Source organism: Mus caroli, unplaced genomic scaffold, assembly GCF_978045245.1.
Source record: "Mus caroli unplaced genomic scaffold, Mus_caroli_1 scaffold_5, whole genome shotgun sequence".
NCBI classification, from domain to species: domain Eukaryota; kingdom Metazoa; phylum Chordata; class Mammalia; order Rodentia; family Muridae; genus Mus; species Mus caroli.
The window spans coordinates 28734763-28753781 of NW_028227260.1; the positions used below are offsets into that span (position 1 = coordinate 28734763).

General features: G+C 38.2%; 1 protein-coding gene across 1 annotated transcript in view; it reads left to right on the forward strand.

Moving 5' to 3' along the window:
- Positions 1 to 1196: 1196 nt before the first annotated feature.
- Col4a6 (collagen type IV alpha 6 chain) overlaps positions 1197 to 19019 on the forward strand; it is a 330176-nt gene continuing 312353 nt past the window's right edge. Inside the window, exons 1-2 of the mRNA XM_029473623.2 lie at positions 1197 to 1431; positions 1631 to 1682. Coding sequence (XP_029329483.1) covers positions 1421 to 1431; positions 1631 to 1682 — 63 coding nt within the window. The 5' untranslated portion in view covers positions 1197 to 1420. The remainder of the gene's footprint in view (positions 1432 to 1630; positions 1683 to 19019) is intronic.

Here is a 19019-nt window from a genome sequence, read left to right on the forward strand (position 1 = left end):
TGTTTATTCGCAGCTTCTCTTAATAGTACTCTTGCCTGCCAGTCCAGCTTTCCCTCGGATGTCTGCATCAAAGCCATTGACAAACAGACCTGAGCTGGGACTATTTTGTTTACAGCGGATGGATTTCAGAGTGTGGTGCTTTTTATTGTTAATCATTAGAAACAAAGTTTTTGCCTCTGCTCCATGGGCTGCTGGCCTTTGCCTTTCAAGTGTTGGTAGGACAGAGTTTCTATATACAAACAGAAGATGAGAAAATATTAGATATACGTATATAAAGTAAGACAATGAACATATGTATTTGTGAATACTTAATGTATGTAACAACATATGCCATATAGGATGTATTAAGTAGCTTAATAATGTTAAAAGTTTAAATGTTATTGTAACTTAGTTACTGTTTCTATTTACATGTATTGGGTACCATAATTAATATTTGTCACTTATATCAAGCTAAGGTAAAAGGTAGTGGCTGCCATAATTCTATTTCAGAAGGACCTGTGGCAAGCAATTAAATAACATTAGCATAATTCCTTACAACAAAAACAAGCATCTCATTTAAAATGTCTATATGGAGTCAATAGTAGTTGAATTTGTGTCTTCTAGATGAAGTAGGCATGCATATTGCTTTGATAACTTATAGACACTTTTAAGAACCAAAAGACCAAAAATATACATGATGTGGACTCCTTGGAGTGTCTTTCAGGAATTTGCTAAAGAATTCTTCTGAACATTTTTATTCTCAGTCTGGGATTAACTGCATTCTTTATATTTTGAATCCGTTTTTATAAGGACCAATTTGTCCTCAGTTCTACTGGGTTTAGAGATTAGGCTTACAACTTCAGAGATTCCCTCCTCATCTTTATAAAAGTCTAGTGAAAAAATAAGAACGTTAGAATAGGAGTCTGCACACTTGGGCCCTTGTGCAAGGTCTCTTTCAGGACTATCTGCCTATGTAGTAGTAGTGCACCCAAGTCTATTTTACTTTATGGAAATGTATAATGCCTACTTGCATAGATTCTTGTGTATAGGTCTCTAGAGACCTGTGCATGAAACTTTGGAACGGTTATGTGCAGAGGTGCTTGGAATTGAGAAAGAGAAGCAGCTTCCCAAGGTAGGGGGAGGTGATTGACAGCAGGCAGCCCCGCCCCGTCCCCCTCCATTCCTTCCTCCCTGGGCGCATGGAACTATCTCCTGAGTGTTAGAAGTTGTAGCGGACACCGCTGCGTGTGTTTTCCTTTGGGGCACTGTTTTTTTTCTAGCAGCTGATTTTAGTTTCTTCCAAATTAAGCCACTTCGCGCCCACCCCCAACACTGTCCTGAATAAGGAACAAACTGCCAAGCATCAACGGAGCCCAGATGAGCCCGCGCCGCGGAGCAGCTTAGCAGTCTCCTGGGACCCAGCTCCGGAGCAGCCACAAGCATGCACCCTGGGTGAGCTGCTGCTGCTCAGAACCCCCCTCCTCTTTCCAACTTTGGACTGCTTTCCCAAGCCAGGACTATACTTGCACTTCTGTCACTTCGGAAAAAGTGGGAGTAGGCATCAAAAGGGAGCCCGGGGGACCACTTTCTCACTCAGGACCCTGTATGTAGTCCAGAGAGCCCATGTTTCTCACCCTCCCTCTCCTTTCAGATTGTGGCTGTTCCTGGTTTCCTTATGCTTGACCAAAGAACTGGCAGAAGCGGTAAGGCTTCAAAAGACCCCCTTTTCCCCCTCTTCCTCTTGTGTTTCTGTTGGGGGTAACAGAGGGTTGCACCAAATGGAGCCTTTCTAATAGGAGTTAATGGGGTTCCTGGAGAGGAATAGCAAGTATAACATTAGCCTAATGCTCTCAGGACTCAGCATTTGTCTTGTCCTAAAACATCCCTGTAGGTTTAGAGAACAAAAATTAGAAGTAGACAAATGCAAGATGCACACATTTGTGAATGTCTTCAGGACAACTTCAGATGACTGGCCTCTGATGCCCTTTTTTTTTTGCACCAATAGGCAGATCTGCAAAGCTGAAGAAACATAACTTTCCCTAACTGTAAGAAGGTGGATTGAAGCATAAGTTTGAGAGTGGAAAGAGAGTATAAAGGACTGAGATTTGAACGTAGCAGCAGTAAGATGGAAACTAAAGTTTATAATTTGTTTGTAGGTCTTTTCATACATCAAAAAATTTAATGCTTAGGCCAGATAAGCTTTCTAAAACTTAACCTTTTGTGGACTGTTTTGGTATTATCTATGAACTTATAGAGACTCCAGGCAAAGGAATTCGGGTCAAGAGAAGTTTAATGGATCTCAGAAAGTAGAGAAGCATCCACTGCAATTAGTAGAATAATTTCACAAAGGTGGCGTGACTAAATGATCAGATATGTTACGTTTCCAGTTCAGCTAGTTAGTTATCTGGCAAAAATAAACTTAGCTAGTAGGTTCAAATAATACGTTGTTTAAAAAACAACCTCTTTATAAAAGTCCAAGTCACAATACAAGCAATAAATACACATTTTGAATTGTTTATCTTGTGAATTGTAATTATTTTAACTGATTGGCTCTTTTAAAGTGTCTTAAATACAATTTTAGAGCCATGCTTATTTCAGTCATAAGGTCACCAACACACTTTGTCCTAACATAAAGTCTGAAAACAAACAAATAAACAGGGAAGTGAAATGATTTCTTATAAAGAAAGAAAAATACTGGAAGACTGAATTCAAATATTGTGTGACCCTTTAACTCTGAATATCAGCTCTTAAACGTGTTTCTGCTAATCTTTGAATGAAGAAATATTGATCTCAGATTCTTGTTCACGTTTCTACCCTATTTTTCCACTCTGTAAGCTTACATGTGAGTTTCCTCAGAGGTTTATACTGTATTTATTGAAAGTGCCAGCCTTTGATTTCTTTGTCCAGAAGTCTTGTGTTGTTGTTGTTGTTTTTAATATAGACTACTACAGTAAAACTTTTTTTTTCAGTCTCTGACTGGTGGTGTTTGTTTGTTTGTTTGGTTGGTTGGTTGGTTGGTTTTTTGTTCCTTTTTTTTTCTAAAAAGGAAAAGTATTTGATAATTGTAGATGGACATGTATTTCTGGAATATCATATCTTCATTTGTTATGGTGGAGAGCAAAGTTTTCAGCCTTTCCAAGCATTGAAGTGGGTCTCTAGATCTGGGTTGTATACTTTTGTCTCATTGTTCTACAAGGTAACCTTGCCAATAACCATGGTAAGATTGGAATGAACCTTGAGGTCCATTGACAATATTTATTCTGTTGCTGTAAGTCCAGAATTGCTGTATTCACTCTTCTTTACTTGTTCACAGCATCTCTGGTATTGGAAAGTATTTTTTTTTATGACAAAGAGAAAAAGAGGTGAGTCACAAAATACTTTTTCAGAAGATGCTATTACTGGGGATTATTTTTCTCAATGTCCTTGCATTCTGTTTCATCTAGTCTCAATTCAAGTCTATTCTCTGTATTTGTGCTGTCTTCTGTTTTTCAGATGGCTGTAGGTATTTGAATTCGCAGTACTTTTAGTGATACCAATGCAAATAGCTTATGAATGCATCAATAAAAGCTCTGTTATACTTCATTATGAGAAAGCATCTTCATGCTGTGAGAATTAACTTGCCAATAATTGAATATTGGTAAGCAATTAAAGAGAGAGTTATGTAGTTACTTTTGAGCATTTTCTTTATAAGAATTTGCAAAGCAATTCAATATAAAAATGGAATGCTAAATGTTAAAATCCATTACATTTATTTTTCAGGTGAACTATCTGCAAGGTTTTACTTAGTGAGACAGAACATAGGATTGCAGAACACCACGAATCCTTTAGTTAAGTGCCCAAGTCCACAAGGGTCTGCTGTAGATTCGACATGGCATGCAGAATTAAAAAAAAAAAAAAACATAGCTACCTACGCTCTAGAAATTTTTTTCTATATAATTCTGCTCATTATGTTTCTTGATGGAGACTGCTTTAAATTATCTTCATGTATTGTATCCTATTAAAAAACTCTAGTCAAAACTACAAATCTCATCCTAGACTGTCATGTCTAGGAGATAAAGTGTACCCTACAGTATTGTGAATTCTTATGCTTTTTTCTCATTCTATCTCTACCCAAGAGTACATTCATAAAAGTCTTCAATACATCCAAGCATACAAGAAGTTAAAAGACTAATGGGATACTTATTTGGGAGGGGAGGAGAATAAAGAATAAGAACATGCTTGTCATCTATATTCAAGTAAAGACCTGATTGTAATGCTAGCCTCTTTCTTTCCAAAGCATGCCCAGGTTGGTTCTTCACATTGTCACTGGCCTAGTTATTATAGCAGGCATCAAAGGATGAATGCTGTTTTAATGTTCAGCAGCCCAGTTGGTGGCTGCAGGAGGAAGTGTCAGTTTTCCTCTGGATCTGCCCTCTGTAGGTTTTTCATGCTCCAGTGGCCCTACAATCACCCGCATACTGGCAGTGCTAAGTGGACTCAGCAGGTTAAAGAAACAGAAGGATACATGAAGTTTGGGGGTGAAGTGATGATGGAGTATGAGAAGAGGAGGAAGGGAGGAGATGGGGATGGATTTGATAAAACCACGTCGTAGGCATGTATGAAATGATCAAAAAGTAAGTTAAGATATATATTTTTAAGAGAAAGAAATTGATAAAATTCCTTCCTCCTTTATTTTTTAGGTGTCTGTATATGTAGTTGTTCTTTAAATTTTTTCCATACAATCTACTCTAATCATATTCCCTCCCCTTCCCCCAATGCCACACCTCCTTACTTACTGAACTTCATGTTCTTCCTATCTTTCTCTCTCAAAAAAAAAAAAAAAAAAACTCAACCTCAAAACAAATGAGCGAATAGATAAATAAAGCACCAAAATAAAAAAAAAAGTACACATACACAAAGAAATATGGAGTCTATTTTATATAACTACAGGGTAGGTCTTGACCTACAGTTTTTTTCTATACTAAGTATTGATGTCTCCTATGTTTTAAAGACAAATGAAAATCCAAAATCAAACCCAGAAATGGAAAAATATATAATTTAATTTTCTTCTGTAAGTATAACTTTCTCAATGCAATTGAATCAAATTTCTCTTTTATTTTATTCTCTTCTTTACTACTGTATTACAGTCCAGACTGAGTCTGCACCATTTGAATGGGGTTCTTTCAGCTAATAATGCCTGCTTAACTACCAAGCAAAATAAGTGCCTTCCAGTCTCCATTCTGCCTTTCCTACTTTCAGTTTCTCATTTTTAAATTCTGCTGAAATCCTTTTTCTGATTTTCAGAATACTGTAAGTTATTAGTCAATGGTTCTTTGATATTTCAAAAATGTTATGCGCTCAGTGGATATTTATTGAGAGATCTCTATATTGGAATTAATGTGTTCAGCCCTAATATTCCAGTGGTGAGCAAGTTAGGCATCATCGTTAGTAGGGAACTTACAATCTTGATAGGTTCATGTCCTAAAATTGTGACAGATTTATTCTCAGTGAAGCTGTCTCTCTGAGCTCCAACCCTATATTTCCAACTGCCTCCTAAGCCTTGTCTCTCACTTAAAACCAGTGCCTGGAGTTTAGTATAAACACTCACCTAAAGCCAGCTATTACTTCTTTTGCTCCAAACACAGTATGTCTAAAGAAAAAAACTTTTTTCTAGTCTTTCTCTTTATACTTCAACTGAAACCTTTTTTTTTTTTTTCCTTTTTTGCTTTCTTCACCATCCATTCAATTTCGGGAACAAACTACAGAATCAATCACAACTCTCTCTGTTAATATCATCAACTTCTACCAATTTTATCAAGAATCTGTAGACTGATACTTCGATCCACACACACTCCATTGATTCTAAACCCACTCACCCTATATCTACAGCTTCTGAACTGACGTTTCTACTTCAAGACATTTGTTAGAATTTCTATAATGCCACAAAAGTTAGTTTTACTAACAAAAAATTTCAAGGATGTTATCTCTAGGTATAAAAGGATGTTATCTCTAGGTATAAAACCTCTGTTCATCTCCCATTTCTTCCATAAGAAAATGCACATATGCTTGGTTTGGAAAATTAAAGACCTTCAATTCTTTCTTCACATATCTTTCCAGGATTGTGGTTTTGTGTTTCTCTTTCCTACACTCTTAAACTACATTTTTCACCACTCTCATACCAAGCTTCTTTACCTTTCTTTGTTCTTGGGTATGCTGTCACCTATGTCTAGTATATGCCCCTCCATATTTATACCTTTGCTCCTATCCCATGAACTCTTACCTGGCCCTCCATACCTAAATCAAATGTCATTTTTTTTTTTTTTTGGTTTTTTCGAGACAGGGTTTCTCTGTATAGCCCTGGCTGTCCTGGAACTCACTCTGTAGACCAGGCTGGCCTCGAACTCAGAAATCTGCCTGCCTCTGCCTCCCAAGTGCTGGGATTAAAGGCGTGCGCCACCACCACCCGGCCCAAATGTCATTTTCTTAATGAGACAATTTCAGACCTCTTCAACTTGGTACTCCAAATGACTATGACACTACCAGACATGTTATTTGTGGTTAGTAGATAACTTTCTAGTGAATATACAAGTTTCTGGCCTGCAGAAATTGTTTTTTCTTTGTATATCTTAAAGTTACTAATCCAATATAGATCATTTAATGAAACAAATAATAATGGTGGGTTCAATGAGAAGGCTCAGTAAGTGACAAGTTTGATCCCCAGAGCAAATTTAAGGTGAAGATGACTCACTCCACAAAATTGTCCTCTGACATCAACATGTGTATGTTCTCCCTGCACATATCACACACACACACACACACACACACACACAAACACACACACACACAAACACACACACACACACATATACACACAGTTCCTAGTTGTATGATTTCATTTACCTTCATGTGACTTAGTTTTTCACCGCCAGAAAAGGAAATAATATCTTACTCCTTAGGTATTATTGTCCTTTGCAAAGTTAAATGAGATCATGGGAACCCGCTGTCTACAAAGAAGGTCTCATATTCTCATCCCACCTCTGACAATTATCCTCTATTTATTGCTATGTCAGGGTAAAATTAAAACTAAAGTCCCAATTTTGACAAATGACACATAGATAGATGAGCAAAGTGGAGATATCAGAGAAGATCCTCTTGTTTCTAGAGTCTGGCTGCTGCCATGGTCATGTTTTAATATTGTCCTCATTGCTTTCCCCATGTCTAGTGCAATAACAAACATCTTGCAGTGTTTCCAGTTTACAAAGTGTTCTCTCATTATTTCATAAATGGCTCCAGGCTATCCTGTGAAGTAATCTAGGACAAGTATTCTCATGTCAGGATATTTAAGATTTATCCAAGCTTACAGATCTAAGAAAAGACAGAATTAGGTAAAAGCACAGCCTAGAGTGCTGTCTCCGATTGAGGCTTTTTATCATCTCTTATCTGGAGTCTCTACAAACAAACTGAGCTGTTCTGGCTTCAATCCTCTCCTGCTGCTCCACCCCCTTTGCTGATAGCCTTCCTCTCCAAAAGCCATGGTGCTTATTCTAAAACAAACAGGATCATGATCAGGGCACCTCTTAGTACCATCCTACCCCCTCTCCTCTTGTACCATGGAACTCAAGTTTGCATCCCAGCTATCCTTCTGATGTTGGCTCAATTTGCCAAGCTTATTTTTTATGCCTATCTTTTCCTTTTCTTCAAATCTTCAGCCTTCCTTCTGTGTCTATGTATGGCTGTGTTCTTATTCCCTTAAAGCCTAGTTTAATAATAGATTTTTCCTTAATTTTCTTTTCTGTTTTCTTATGACTGACACTGTTTGTTCTTTGCCCTTCACTGTTCTGGTTTTCCTTCAGTGAAAAGTTTTCTAGAGCCTACTATGTGCCAGACATTATGGTTAACAATGGGAAGAGAAATGCCAACTTCTAACCTGATGTGACCTAATACATTTTGAGAAAATAGCTAGAGGAATCATATGTGTGTGTGTGTGTGTAATATATATATTAGATATTTTCTTTATTTACATTTCAAATGCTATTCCCAAAGCCCCCTATACCCTCCATACCCTCCCCCTGCCCTGTTCCCCAACCTACCCACTCCTGCTTCCTGGCCCTGGCATTCTTCTGTACTGGGGCACATGATCTTCTCAAGACCAAGGGCCTCTCCTCCCATTGATGGCCAACTAGGCCATCCTCTGCTACATATGCAGCTAGAGACACAGCTCTGGGGGGTACTGGTTAGTTCATATTGTTGTTCCTCCTATAGGGTTGGAGACTCCTTTAGCTCCTTGGGTACTTTCTCTAGCTCTTTCATTAGGGGCCCTCTGTTCCATCCAATAGATGACTGTGAACATCCACTTCTGTATTTGCCAGGCACCCATATACAACCACCAAACCCAGGCACTATTGCATATGCCAGAAAGATTTTGCTGACAAGACCCTGATATAGCTCTCTCTTAGAGGAATCTTAATACCTATACTCTTGCCTGTTTGTCTATATGAGTTTGTAAGTTGTAATAGCAATGAAGTTAATCACAGTAGTGAATCATTTATTCATGGAGGACTTATTCCTGCAAAGTAGATCTCTCTTCTCCAGATTTACAAAGTTTAGGCAATCTGAAGCTATCTAAACAGGAACAAGGATATTCTAAAGAGGGACATTTGTTCTTCTCTCTTTGACTATCAGTCTACTAAAACAATGAACTCAAAGGCAATGGAATTTCCCCAGGCATCTCATATTGGGAGAAGGAAAAGAACTGAATGAAGCTTGGTGCTAGCCAGAAGAGGAAGTTGTCTCTCAGGAAGAGATTTCACACAGTTCTGACAACTCATCAGATCACCTTTCAGGACAGCCTGGAGCCTACAAGGATGAAGGCTCAGTGCTGAATGAGATTACAACAGGACCAGAACTGCTGAATTAAAGCGTACCTCTTGCTCTATGTGTAAAGCTAAAACTCATGACAGGATCTTGGTGTCAAGTGCAAAGGAAATTCCATTAAATGCACGTTGTAAAGGTCTGAGGGAGTGATTTAAAGTATAAGAAATGCTTCAGATTTCTTTGCCTCTTGATTTGCTATCATTATATCAAGTCTTTAAAAGTTCAGAATTTTAACATATTAATCAATATAGTTTTCTTTAGATCTGACATTTGGAAGATGCACCTGGGAGACACTGGACTTCTTTGTTCCTTTTCCCTAAGTGGCCACATTTATTAAACCTTTTCCTGCTTTCGCTATTACTTATATCTTTAATATTGCGTTGGTAGGAAGCTATACCTACCTTATTGAGGTTGCTGAAGTCCAGGCTTTAAACCTAAGGACTTCTGGTAACAAAGCCTTAATGCATACCCCTCTTCTCAGGCTTCTTATGGGTTTCACATGCCACTCTGCTGGCCATTTTCTGGATTTTAGTTTGTTATAGAATGATTCAAAACAAAGCACTTTATGTTTGGAGACAAATACACCTACATTCAAATACAAACCCCATTATAAACTATGGTCTTAGGAAATTTAAATGACGGTTTCTGTCATTCTTTTCCACTCACTGGAATTGACACTTTCCTGAAAATACAAAATACGTGATTATTTGTTAGCTATGGTTTTCAAGCCTCCTATGGGAGAAAAAGCTTTAAGTTTGTTATTAAACGTGTTCCAGATTACCCAAAGCTGCTTCACCTTTCCAGTCCTCCCTTTGGGACTTCCTCTGGAGATCCTGGTCTCCACTAAAGATTCTTTTTAAAGAATCACCACTCACCCCAGGCATCTTTGAAATCCCTGTCCTTTTGTTAAACATCCATGAGGCTGGCTAGTTTGATAATTATCTTTCAATCTGTTTTCCTTGTTTTAAGGGGAACCTTTGCTCCTCTACAAACTTATTTGACCATTTCATAGATGCTAGGCTTTCCTGGAATATACTGGCCTGGGTCTTTTGAAGACAAAACTGGTCTTCAAAACACACAAAGGCCTTTTCTTTCTGGAGGGAATAAAGATTAAGTGACATTTTCTGCATCCTTTAAGCACTGAGCGAGCATTTTTTTCTGTGACTCCTTAATTCTGCTTGTGAATATAGAAGTTCCCTTAAAGTCAATGAGACAGTACAATGTAGTCCACATTGAATCATGATAAAATTGCATAATTCCTTTCAGTGCCTAGCTTGAGAGACCATAGTATTCTTTTGGATAATAATGTTTAATGAAAAAGAAAGAATTTATTACAAAAATTTTAAGAATTCTACAGCAGTATGTATACTTCCTTCCCAACAAAATCACATACAATCCCCCAAAATAAAAAACAGAGAAAAATAAGTATTTTGTTAATAAGCCAATAATAAGGAAGAAACAAAAAAAAATCTGAACTTACACCAAAGACAGTTTAGTTCCCAGCAATCTCTGTTTTATTTTGGTTATAGAATGTTGAGAAAATTCTGATATATTCTAATAATGCATCTTCTCAGGTAAAGGGTTTTTGGATTAATACTTTGCATTGCCATCTCAAGACAACCCCCAGTTAAACAGAAACCTGTATTTCCCAGTCAATTTCCCACAACTCTCTATCTTTCTCAGTCACCACCCCTCTCACACATTATACATACACACACAAATAAACTTTGTACTATATACTAATATGATAGCGATGTTTCCCAATATGTAAATATATGGAATCTAACACTACTTTTTAAAATTTAAGATCTATTTGTAGTGACACTTAAGTCTGATAGTGTAGAATTGTTGAACTACCTTTTCAACCATCATTAAAAGTCATAGGACAGTATGGACTGCTATAGATGGTTGAAAGAAGAGGTCAATGAACACTATAGTTACTGAAGGCTTCACAAATGTACTACCTAACCTGGTCCTCAAAGAGACAGTAAACAAAATATGAAACAATTCTTCTCTCTCCATTTTCTGGAAGATCCCAGACTTCAAGTTTTCTTCTCTGGATCTCTATGAATATATATGTATTTCTGCCCGAATTTATGTTTTACATTAATATTATAATTATATTAGATGGCTCTAATGAAAGCATGGAGATAGAATCAGTGTTCCATCAACCAGTCTATGAGGAAACTAAAGGACATTCTTTTTTAAAAAGAAAAAAAAATCATTTTATTCGTTTACATTTCAAATGATATCCCCCTTCCCAGTTACCCCTCCACAACTCCTCCTCCTATTCCCCCTCTCCCTATTCCCCTTTGCCTCTATGAGGGTGCTTCTCTACCCACTCACCCACTCCTGCCTTACCCCTCTAGCATCCCCCTACGATGGGGCACCAAGCCTCCCTCCCCTCCCACTGATGTCAGATAGGACCATTCTTGGCTACATATGTATCCGGAGATTTAGCTCTCTTCATATACACTCTTTGGTTGGTGGTTTAGTCCCTGGGAGTTCTGGGTGGTCTAGTTAGTTGATATTGTTTTTCTTATGGGGTTGCAATCCCCTTTAGCTCCTTCAGTCCTTCCCCTAGCTCTTGCATTGGAGTCTCCAGGCTCAGTCTGAAGGTTGGTTCTAAGTATCTGCATTTGTATTGGTCAGGTGCTGGTAGAACCTCTCAGCAACAGGCATATCAGGCTCCTGTCAACAAGTTCTCCTTGGCATCAACAATAGTGTGGGGGTCTGGTGTTTGCAGATGGGATGGATCTGTAGGTGAGGTGGTCTCTGGGTGGCCTTTCCTTTTGTGTTTGTTCCATTTTTTTGACCCTGCCATTCCTTTGGACAGGAACATTTCTAGGTTTAAAATTTTTGTGGGTTTTTTTCATTTTTTATTAGATATTTCTTCATTTACATTTCAAATGCTATCACAAAAGTCCCCGATACCCTCCCCCCCACCCTGCTCCCCTACCCACCCACTCCTGGATGGCCCTATCACTCAACTGGTAGGGCCATACCTAGCTATTGGAAGTGGTCTCTACAGGTTGTATCTCCCCTTTGTTAGATTTTGGCTAAAGTCATTGTCATTGGCTCCTAGGAGCCTTTCACTTCCCTGGGGTCTGAGACATTCTAGTGGCTACCCCCAGACTCCCATTCTAAAAAGGACATTCTTGACCAGGCATGGTGACACATGTCTTTACTCTTATCATTCAGGAGACAGGTGCAAGAAGATCTCTGTGAGGTAAAGTCCAGACTGGTCTCCATAGTTAGTTCTGGGCTAGCCAGGGTTGTCGCCCAACATATTTTTAATCTAAAAAGGCACCCTTTCCACTAAGCAAATATAGCTCTGCTCTAGGCTACACTTCTATTTGAGCATAAAGCAGGCTATATATTTGGCCCCCAGTTGACCTCAGTCAAATTTGGTTTTGCAGTGAACACTGAATAACCACCTAGTGCAGCTATAGCAGGTATAAATATGGTTACGTGTGACATGTATGACTAAATCGCAGGATGATTTTTGTGGAGCAAAGGGAAATAACTGTACGGAGTTGAAACAGGGTCAAGTTATGGGGGGCCTTAAAATCAAAGCCAAGATGAATTCGGCTTGTATTGAGTGGACATGCTGCTGTTGAGCAGGGGAAGGGGTAAAAGAAATAATTTGGGAGGCTAACACAAAGGAACAGCCTAGAGGCAAAGATGAATGGATGGATAAATGAGTAGATGGGGTCATAGTAAGGATATAGGATACATACCATCAAATGTTCAAACAATGATTAGGTATAAGAAGAACAGGGAAAACTTAATGACCATCTTACTATTTTCCCCAAATAGCAGTTATTGCAATGCTTTGTAGGTATAGCTACCACGGATATGTGTATTTGATACTGATGTAATTCATAACAGGAGAGTCCATTGGACAGATATTGCTGCAGACTAGGGATGGAATTAAATTTTTCATCAAATTTCATCTGCAATATCTTGGGGTTTTTTTCTACTTGAGAAAATCATTTAACATATTTGTGTCTCAGTGTTCTATGTGTGAAAAAACAGCATCCAATTCATTGGATTACTGAGGTAGTTAAAGAGAAAATATCTATAACACTTTTCATGTCTCTCCTGGTAACCAGCCAATTCCCTTCCATTGGAGGCAGATTCTTTCATTTCACTAGTCAATTATGAAGTCACTTTCAAGACTTTCAAGTCACACCACCTTCACTCTTATTAAATATTATTTAGCATGTTTTTACCATTTGTATACATTTCTTTTCTGTAAAGAAAGCTCAACACATAGAATTTGGAATTTATAACTATCAAATTTAGTGGGCTTTTCATTTTCGTTGTTGTTGCTGTTGTTGTTTAACCTCACATTTAAGGCAAAAGAAAACACCTAGGAGAAATTGGGGGAGGGAAAGAATGTGATCAAAATATATTGTATGAAAAATCTTATAAAGGAAAAAGAAAAAGAGAATCGCTCACTAGCACACGTGGGTGCAGGCATGTTTCTTTCTCCCTTTTCTCCCTCTTCCTCCTCCCTCCACCCCTCTGTGTGTGTGCTCAAGATGGATCCCAGGAAACCATTCTTTGCTAAATAAATAGTGTACTCTTGACCTACCTTTCCAGCCTTCATTTTTCTGAGTTTTATGTCGCAGTGGAATGATGAGAACAAAGCAGCAGTATATTATGTGACAAGAGCTTGTTGCTGCAACCCTTTCATCCCCACATTCTCCTGTTTCTCCCTCCTGTCAGATCTGCCTCTTAGTGCTTTACACCCCGAGGTTATGCTCAGAACTGAAGGTACAGTAGTCATGCTGGAAGACTTGCTCTGAAATCCAGCAATTGCTTTGAACCCCTCAGCTTGAATTTGCCAAGTCACTAAAGTCCCAAGGTTCCCAGCTTTCCTCAATGGCTGCTGTTGGTAAAAGTCTTAGGACTGATAAATGCTTTTCTCTTTACTAACTCCTCATTTTCAGTAAATTTAAAATATAAAACATAGTGCTTCCAAGCGAAATTGAGTCTAACTCCCTTCTGTGGTTTGAAAGATTCATATATAAGCATTTATCTGTAAGTCTAGTTATGTTCACCCTGTAAGCTAACAGAGTATGTGTTCATTTGAGGCCTTTTATAGCACTATATTTGAAACTTTTCTGAAATTTTTGTGCTGCAATAAATATGGCTGTACCTGCTGAACCCTATATTGGTTCCACTTTGCCTTCAATCCTTTCCCTTGTCCTTTATACCTCCTTAGTATTCCTCAGTCTCTTGATGTGGAAAATTTAAGAGCTAGCCCATATAGTTGGGAGGATTAGTTAGACTCTTCCTAACATCCTTAATTACTATATATGCTCAGTAAATTGTAGCTGCCACAGACAGTGATTTGTCATGCTGCTGGGCTGTGGCTCATCATTTTCTAATCCCCTCTACAATATGTTTCTAGTAGACAGAGATCTTGCCAAGAAGACAACCAACAATTACTGCCTTAACTTTCTGTGATGGTGCTCTTCATTAAACTAGTAATAGCCCTATATCTATTAGTAGAGCTGGTTAGGGGAGGATTTGTTTTCCTCTGAGACTTAGGGATAAATTAACTTAAAGATTAGTTAGCTAGCTTTAAAGGTGTGTGTGTCTTGTGTGTGTGTGTGTGTGTGTGTGTGTGTGTGTGTGTATGTGTGTGTGTATGTGTGTGTGTCTCTGTGTGTGTGTCTGTGTGTGTGTCTGTGTGAAATTTCATCCCCCAGTTTATAACACTATTCTTAGCCTGGTTATCCTTAAGGGCCTTAAGGGATAAAAAAAGATACTTCCTCCTTCTCCTCCTCCTTGTTTGTACAGCTTTTATCACATTCTTCTGCTAAAAAGACTGACAGGTAGAGGTGCCAACTCTTTTAGAAAGGATACCTGCTAACATCATACTGGCCTGGGGCTACTTATCCTGGATGAGCCATTGAAGAACCACATGACTTTCAGTCACTATTTACTTGGAAGAGAATGAGAGGAAGGATTTATATCAAGTTACCAGTCCCCTGAGCCTGTCCTGTCCTGCCTGAGCTGTCCTCTTTTTTTTCATGTCCACTATTAACTGCAAGTAGCAATGAATGCTTCTGCTCATATTCATAATAAAATCGAATAACAATTTAAGTATAAGCCTTTGAGAAATACCAAGGCTCTTCCAGAAGCTCTGTGCCCAGAGAAAAGCAGCTAACTGCTCACTGTTTGGTAGGTTACTCGACCTTATGAATGGCATTCCTTCTCCTAAGATAGGATACATTACATTGCTACAGCTCAGTTCTACAGTTCAGTTACATGAAATAACCAAGGTTCATTCTTTGTTTATATATACAGCATGTCCACTGTGGTCACTGTGGAGGCAATATCTGTTTCTCAGGTTAGGACCCAAATGGAGATGATATAATCTGGCATACTGCTTGTTGAAGCAAGACAAAGAGAGCTTTGGAGGACTTTTATTGTGTTAGTAATCAAAGATTATTTACAGGTGGGATGTGTGTCACTTTTTTCTCACATGCATCGATCAGCCCTGATGGACATCAAGCAAAAAGTTCTAGCATGTGTCTTGAAGAAGGAGGGCAGGAAATATTCAGTGAACGGAAGTAATGACCTTCCCACATCATTGTTTACTTAACCGTGTAGAAAGGTGTTGCTGATCTGTCTGCAAATATTTTTCTGGGTCCTTGCCTCTGCAGAACCTGAACAATATTTATCTGTTTGATGACTTTGAGGATACTGCAGGTTTTGCTGTTCAGTGTCAGTGTGTGTGTGTGTGTGTGTGTGTGTACACATGTGTACAAACACAAGATTGGAATTTCTTTTACCATTTGGTGTTGTGGCTTTTGTGCCTCACAGTGATAAACGGATACATTAGCTCGGAAAATTTAGTGTCGAGGAAGTAGTCCTCCTTTGATTCTCACTTGCCTTCTACCATTTACTGCTGTGGTGAAGGAATAACTGTAATTCTCTGATCCTTTGGCCATAAAGATGGGATTAAATTATTTGCCCAAGGGCATGTGACTAATCGTTCCTGCATTAGAGGAAGCTGAACTGGAACTCAGGATTGTCCTTTTACTGTGTCAGGTCCTACTATAAAGAGCTTTGTCTAACTGATTGCTGTGATTTACTCCCTAAGACAAGTGGTAACAATAGAATCTGGCCCTTTAATCTTGAACAGGCAAAAATTTACATCTGAATGTCTTCTTTTAAGTATTTTGATGAATTGAATTCCAGGTCATAAAATTAGATTCCCAGAATTCTTATTTCAACAAACCTTTCTCCAAGCAAACAAATAACTGGCCCCATGTGGGTCAGCCACAGGAGGCTGACTTGACTGAAACAAAGAATTCATGCTACCTTTCCTGCATTTCAAAGTAAAACGAGCTACTGCATATATACTATTATTCTAGGTTGGTTTTCTGCTAATAGTTGGGATGTCAGATAATGACCAGGAATAAAAATTGTAAATAGAGTTGGTGGCCTTTTGAAAACATCACATAAGCATCATTGTACTGTCTTGTTGTGTCAATTAGGAGTTACACTGGGTGTGACAGGCTGTTGAATATATCATGAAGTCCTTCAAAGATGCCACCAGCTTAACCAGATTGTTTCTTGATGGCTTAATAAAAGGACCCAGTTGAATAGGCTACTGCTAAAAATCGTAGATGAGGGGACATCGCAATTATAACATTTCATTACACAGGCACAAGATTCTTGTTAGAACACATGACAAACGTGGTCCAGAATTACCTACAGAAATAGTTTGAGCAACTCCAATCCAAAATCCAATATCTAAAGTGCTCCAAAACCTAAAGTATTTTGTGTGCCAACATGAACCCATGAGGACAAAATTCTAAACTATGAAACTTTTGTTTCATATATAAAATTATTAAAATTATTTATGAAATTATTATGAAATTACCTTTAGGTTATGGGTTTAGGGTGTATATGAATGACACATGAGCTTGGTGTTTAGACTTGAGAGCAATCCCTAAAATATTTCATTATATGCATATAAATACTCTGTGTCACCCATTTAAAATAAACCATAAATACTTCTTTTGCTAAACATTTCAGGTAAGAACCAGTCAGTCTGCCTTTCTCAGGATGTAGATGAGGAATTTGAGTTTTATATGATTTATAACTTGTAGGCTAGGGACCTGTCAAAAACATGTCACAAGGAAATCATTTGAATATTGCCCTAATATTTTACAAGACTCATCCTGTGGTGCCAGTTGATCTTGTTACTCTTCACACTGAAAGTGGCGTTATTCATGTAGAATCACAAGGCCATCAGTGCAATGGCAGTTTTGTTCATCACATGTGTGTGGTAATGGAGCTCTCTTTCATATTTTTTCACAGAGTCTTTTCTTATATTCATTAAGTAATAAGGTCAGGGTTCTTTTTTTTTTTTTTTTTTTTTTTTTAGAAAATTTCATACATAAAGCAGAGAGAACAGTACAATATGATCCCGTGTTCCTATTACACATTTTCAACTGTCTCCAACTCTCTGCCAATCTGCCATGACCTTTGTGAACATTATCATAATCATTTGCATTTTGTAGCCATGGCTTGTCTTTTTGTGCCCTTTTACTTTCTACAGTAACTATGGGTTTAAATGTTATGCCTTCACAGAATCAAGGAAAATTTATCCAAAAGACTTAAAAATTGTCTCCAAAATAGGCACATCATTAGAACAGCTACATTATTACTGCTATAAGCAATTTTTGTGAACTACTGAGAGGTGAGTGAGCTAGCATTGTTCTATTAGACTTACTTGTATCAAATAATTTAAGAGCTGGAAAAGCATTTTTGCTTCTTATTACTTGAGTCTCACATGTAGATGTGTTTATGGGGATCCACCAATTTTTAACTTTAAGAATCATTGTTTTAATATCAAACCAATATTACATACATACACCAACACAAACACATGCAGAGAGAAAGGCAGACAAACACAGAGAGAGGGGGAAGGAGGAAGGGAGGGAGGGAGGGAGAGAGAGAGAGATGCAGAGACACAAAGGGAAAGGGTCATTTTTTTGGGGGGTTGGGGGTTCAAAACAGGGTTTCTCTGTGTAGTCCTAGCTGTCCTGGAACTCACTTTGTAGACCAGGCTGGCCTCGAACTCAGAAATCCTTCTGCCTCTGCCTCCCAAGTGCTCAGATTAAAGGCATGTGCCACCACTGCCTGGCGAAAGGGTCATACTTAAGTTCATGAATTAAAAAAATAAACTAAATTTTAAGTCATTTTTACTTTTGTTTAATATTAGTCCATTCATTAATCTTAAGAGCTCTTCATACACTAGCAAGAGTTTGCTGAAAGGACCCAGATATAGCTGTCTCTTGTGAGACTAGGCCAGGGCCTAGCAAACACAGAAGTGGATGCTCACAGTCAGCTATTGGATGGATCACAGGGCCCCCAATGGAGGAGCTAGAGAAAGTACCCAAGGAGCTAAAGAGATCTGCAACCCTGTAGGTGCAACAACGTTATGAACTAACCAGTACCCTGGAGTTCTTGACTCTAGCTGCATATGTATCAAAAGATGGCCTAGTCGGCCATCACTGGAAAGAGAGGCCCATTGGACATGCAAACTTTATATGCCCCAGTACAGGGGAATGCCAGGGCCAAAAAGTGGGAGTGGGTGGGTAGGGGAGTGGGAGGGGGGTATGGGGGACTTTTGGGATAGCATTGGAAATGTAATTGAGGAAAATATGTAATAAAAATATTTTTTAAAAAAAGAGGTCTTCACTACAGAAGTGTCCTACTTTTACATTACCCTGAATTTGCAGCAAAAATACAAGTAATTTGTACACCATTACTAATATCTTTCTTTCTCTGTTTCTTTCTTTTGTTCGTTCTGCTTTGTGCTAAGAATTTGTATAGAATAGTTTTGAAACATAATGAATAACTGTAAAGGCTGAGTCATTGAGGATATTTGTAAAGGAAGGTTGTAAACCATATCTATTATGTATTTCAACAATAATAATGAATATCTTTACAGTAATGTGTGTCTGACTCTATGCCATAAATACTGTCATTAACTCCATTTTACAAATGAGAAACCTGACACTCAGAAAAGTTACATGGATGGCTTTCTGAGAATCACGGGCTACCAAGTGAAGAAAGCGAAATTTGTGACAATATCTAACTAGACTCTAATTGGTGATTCGTCATTACCATTCACCCTTTTATCACTAAAT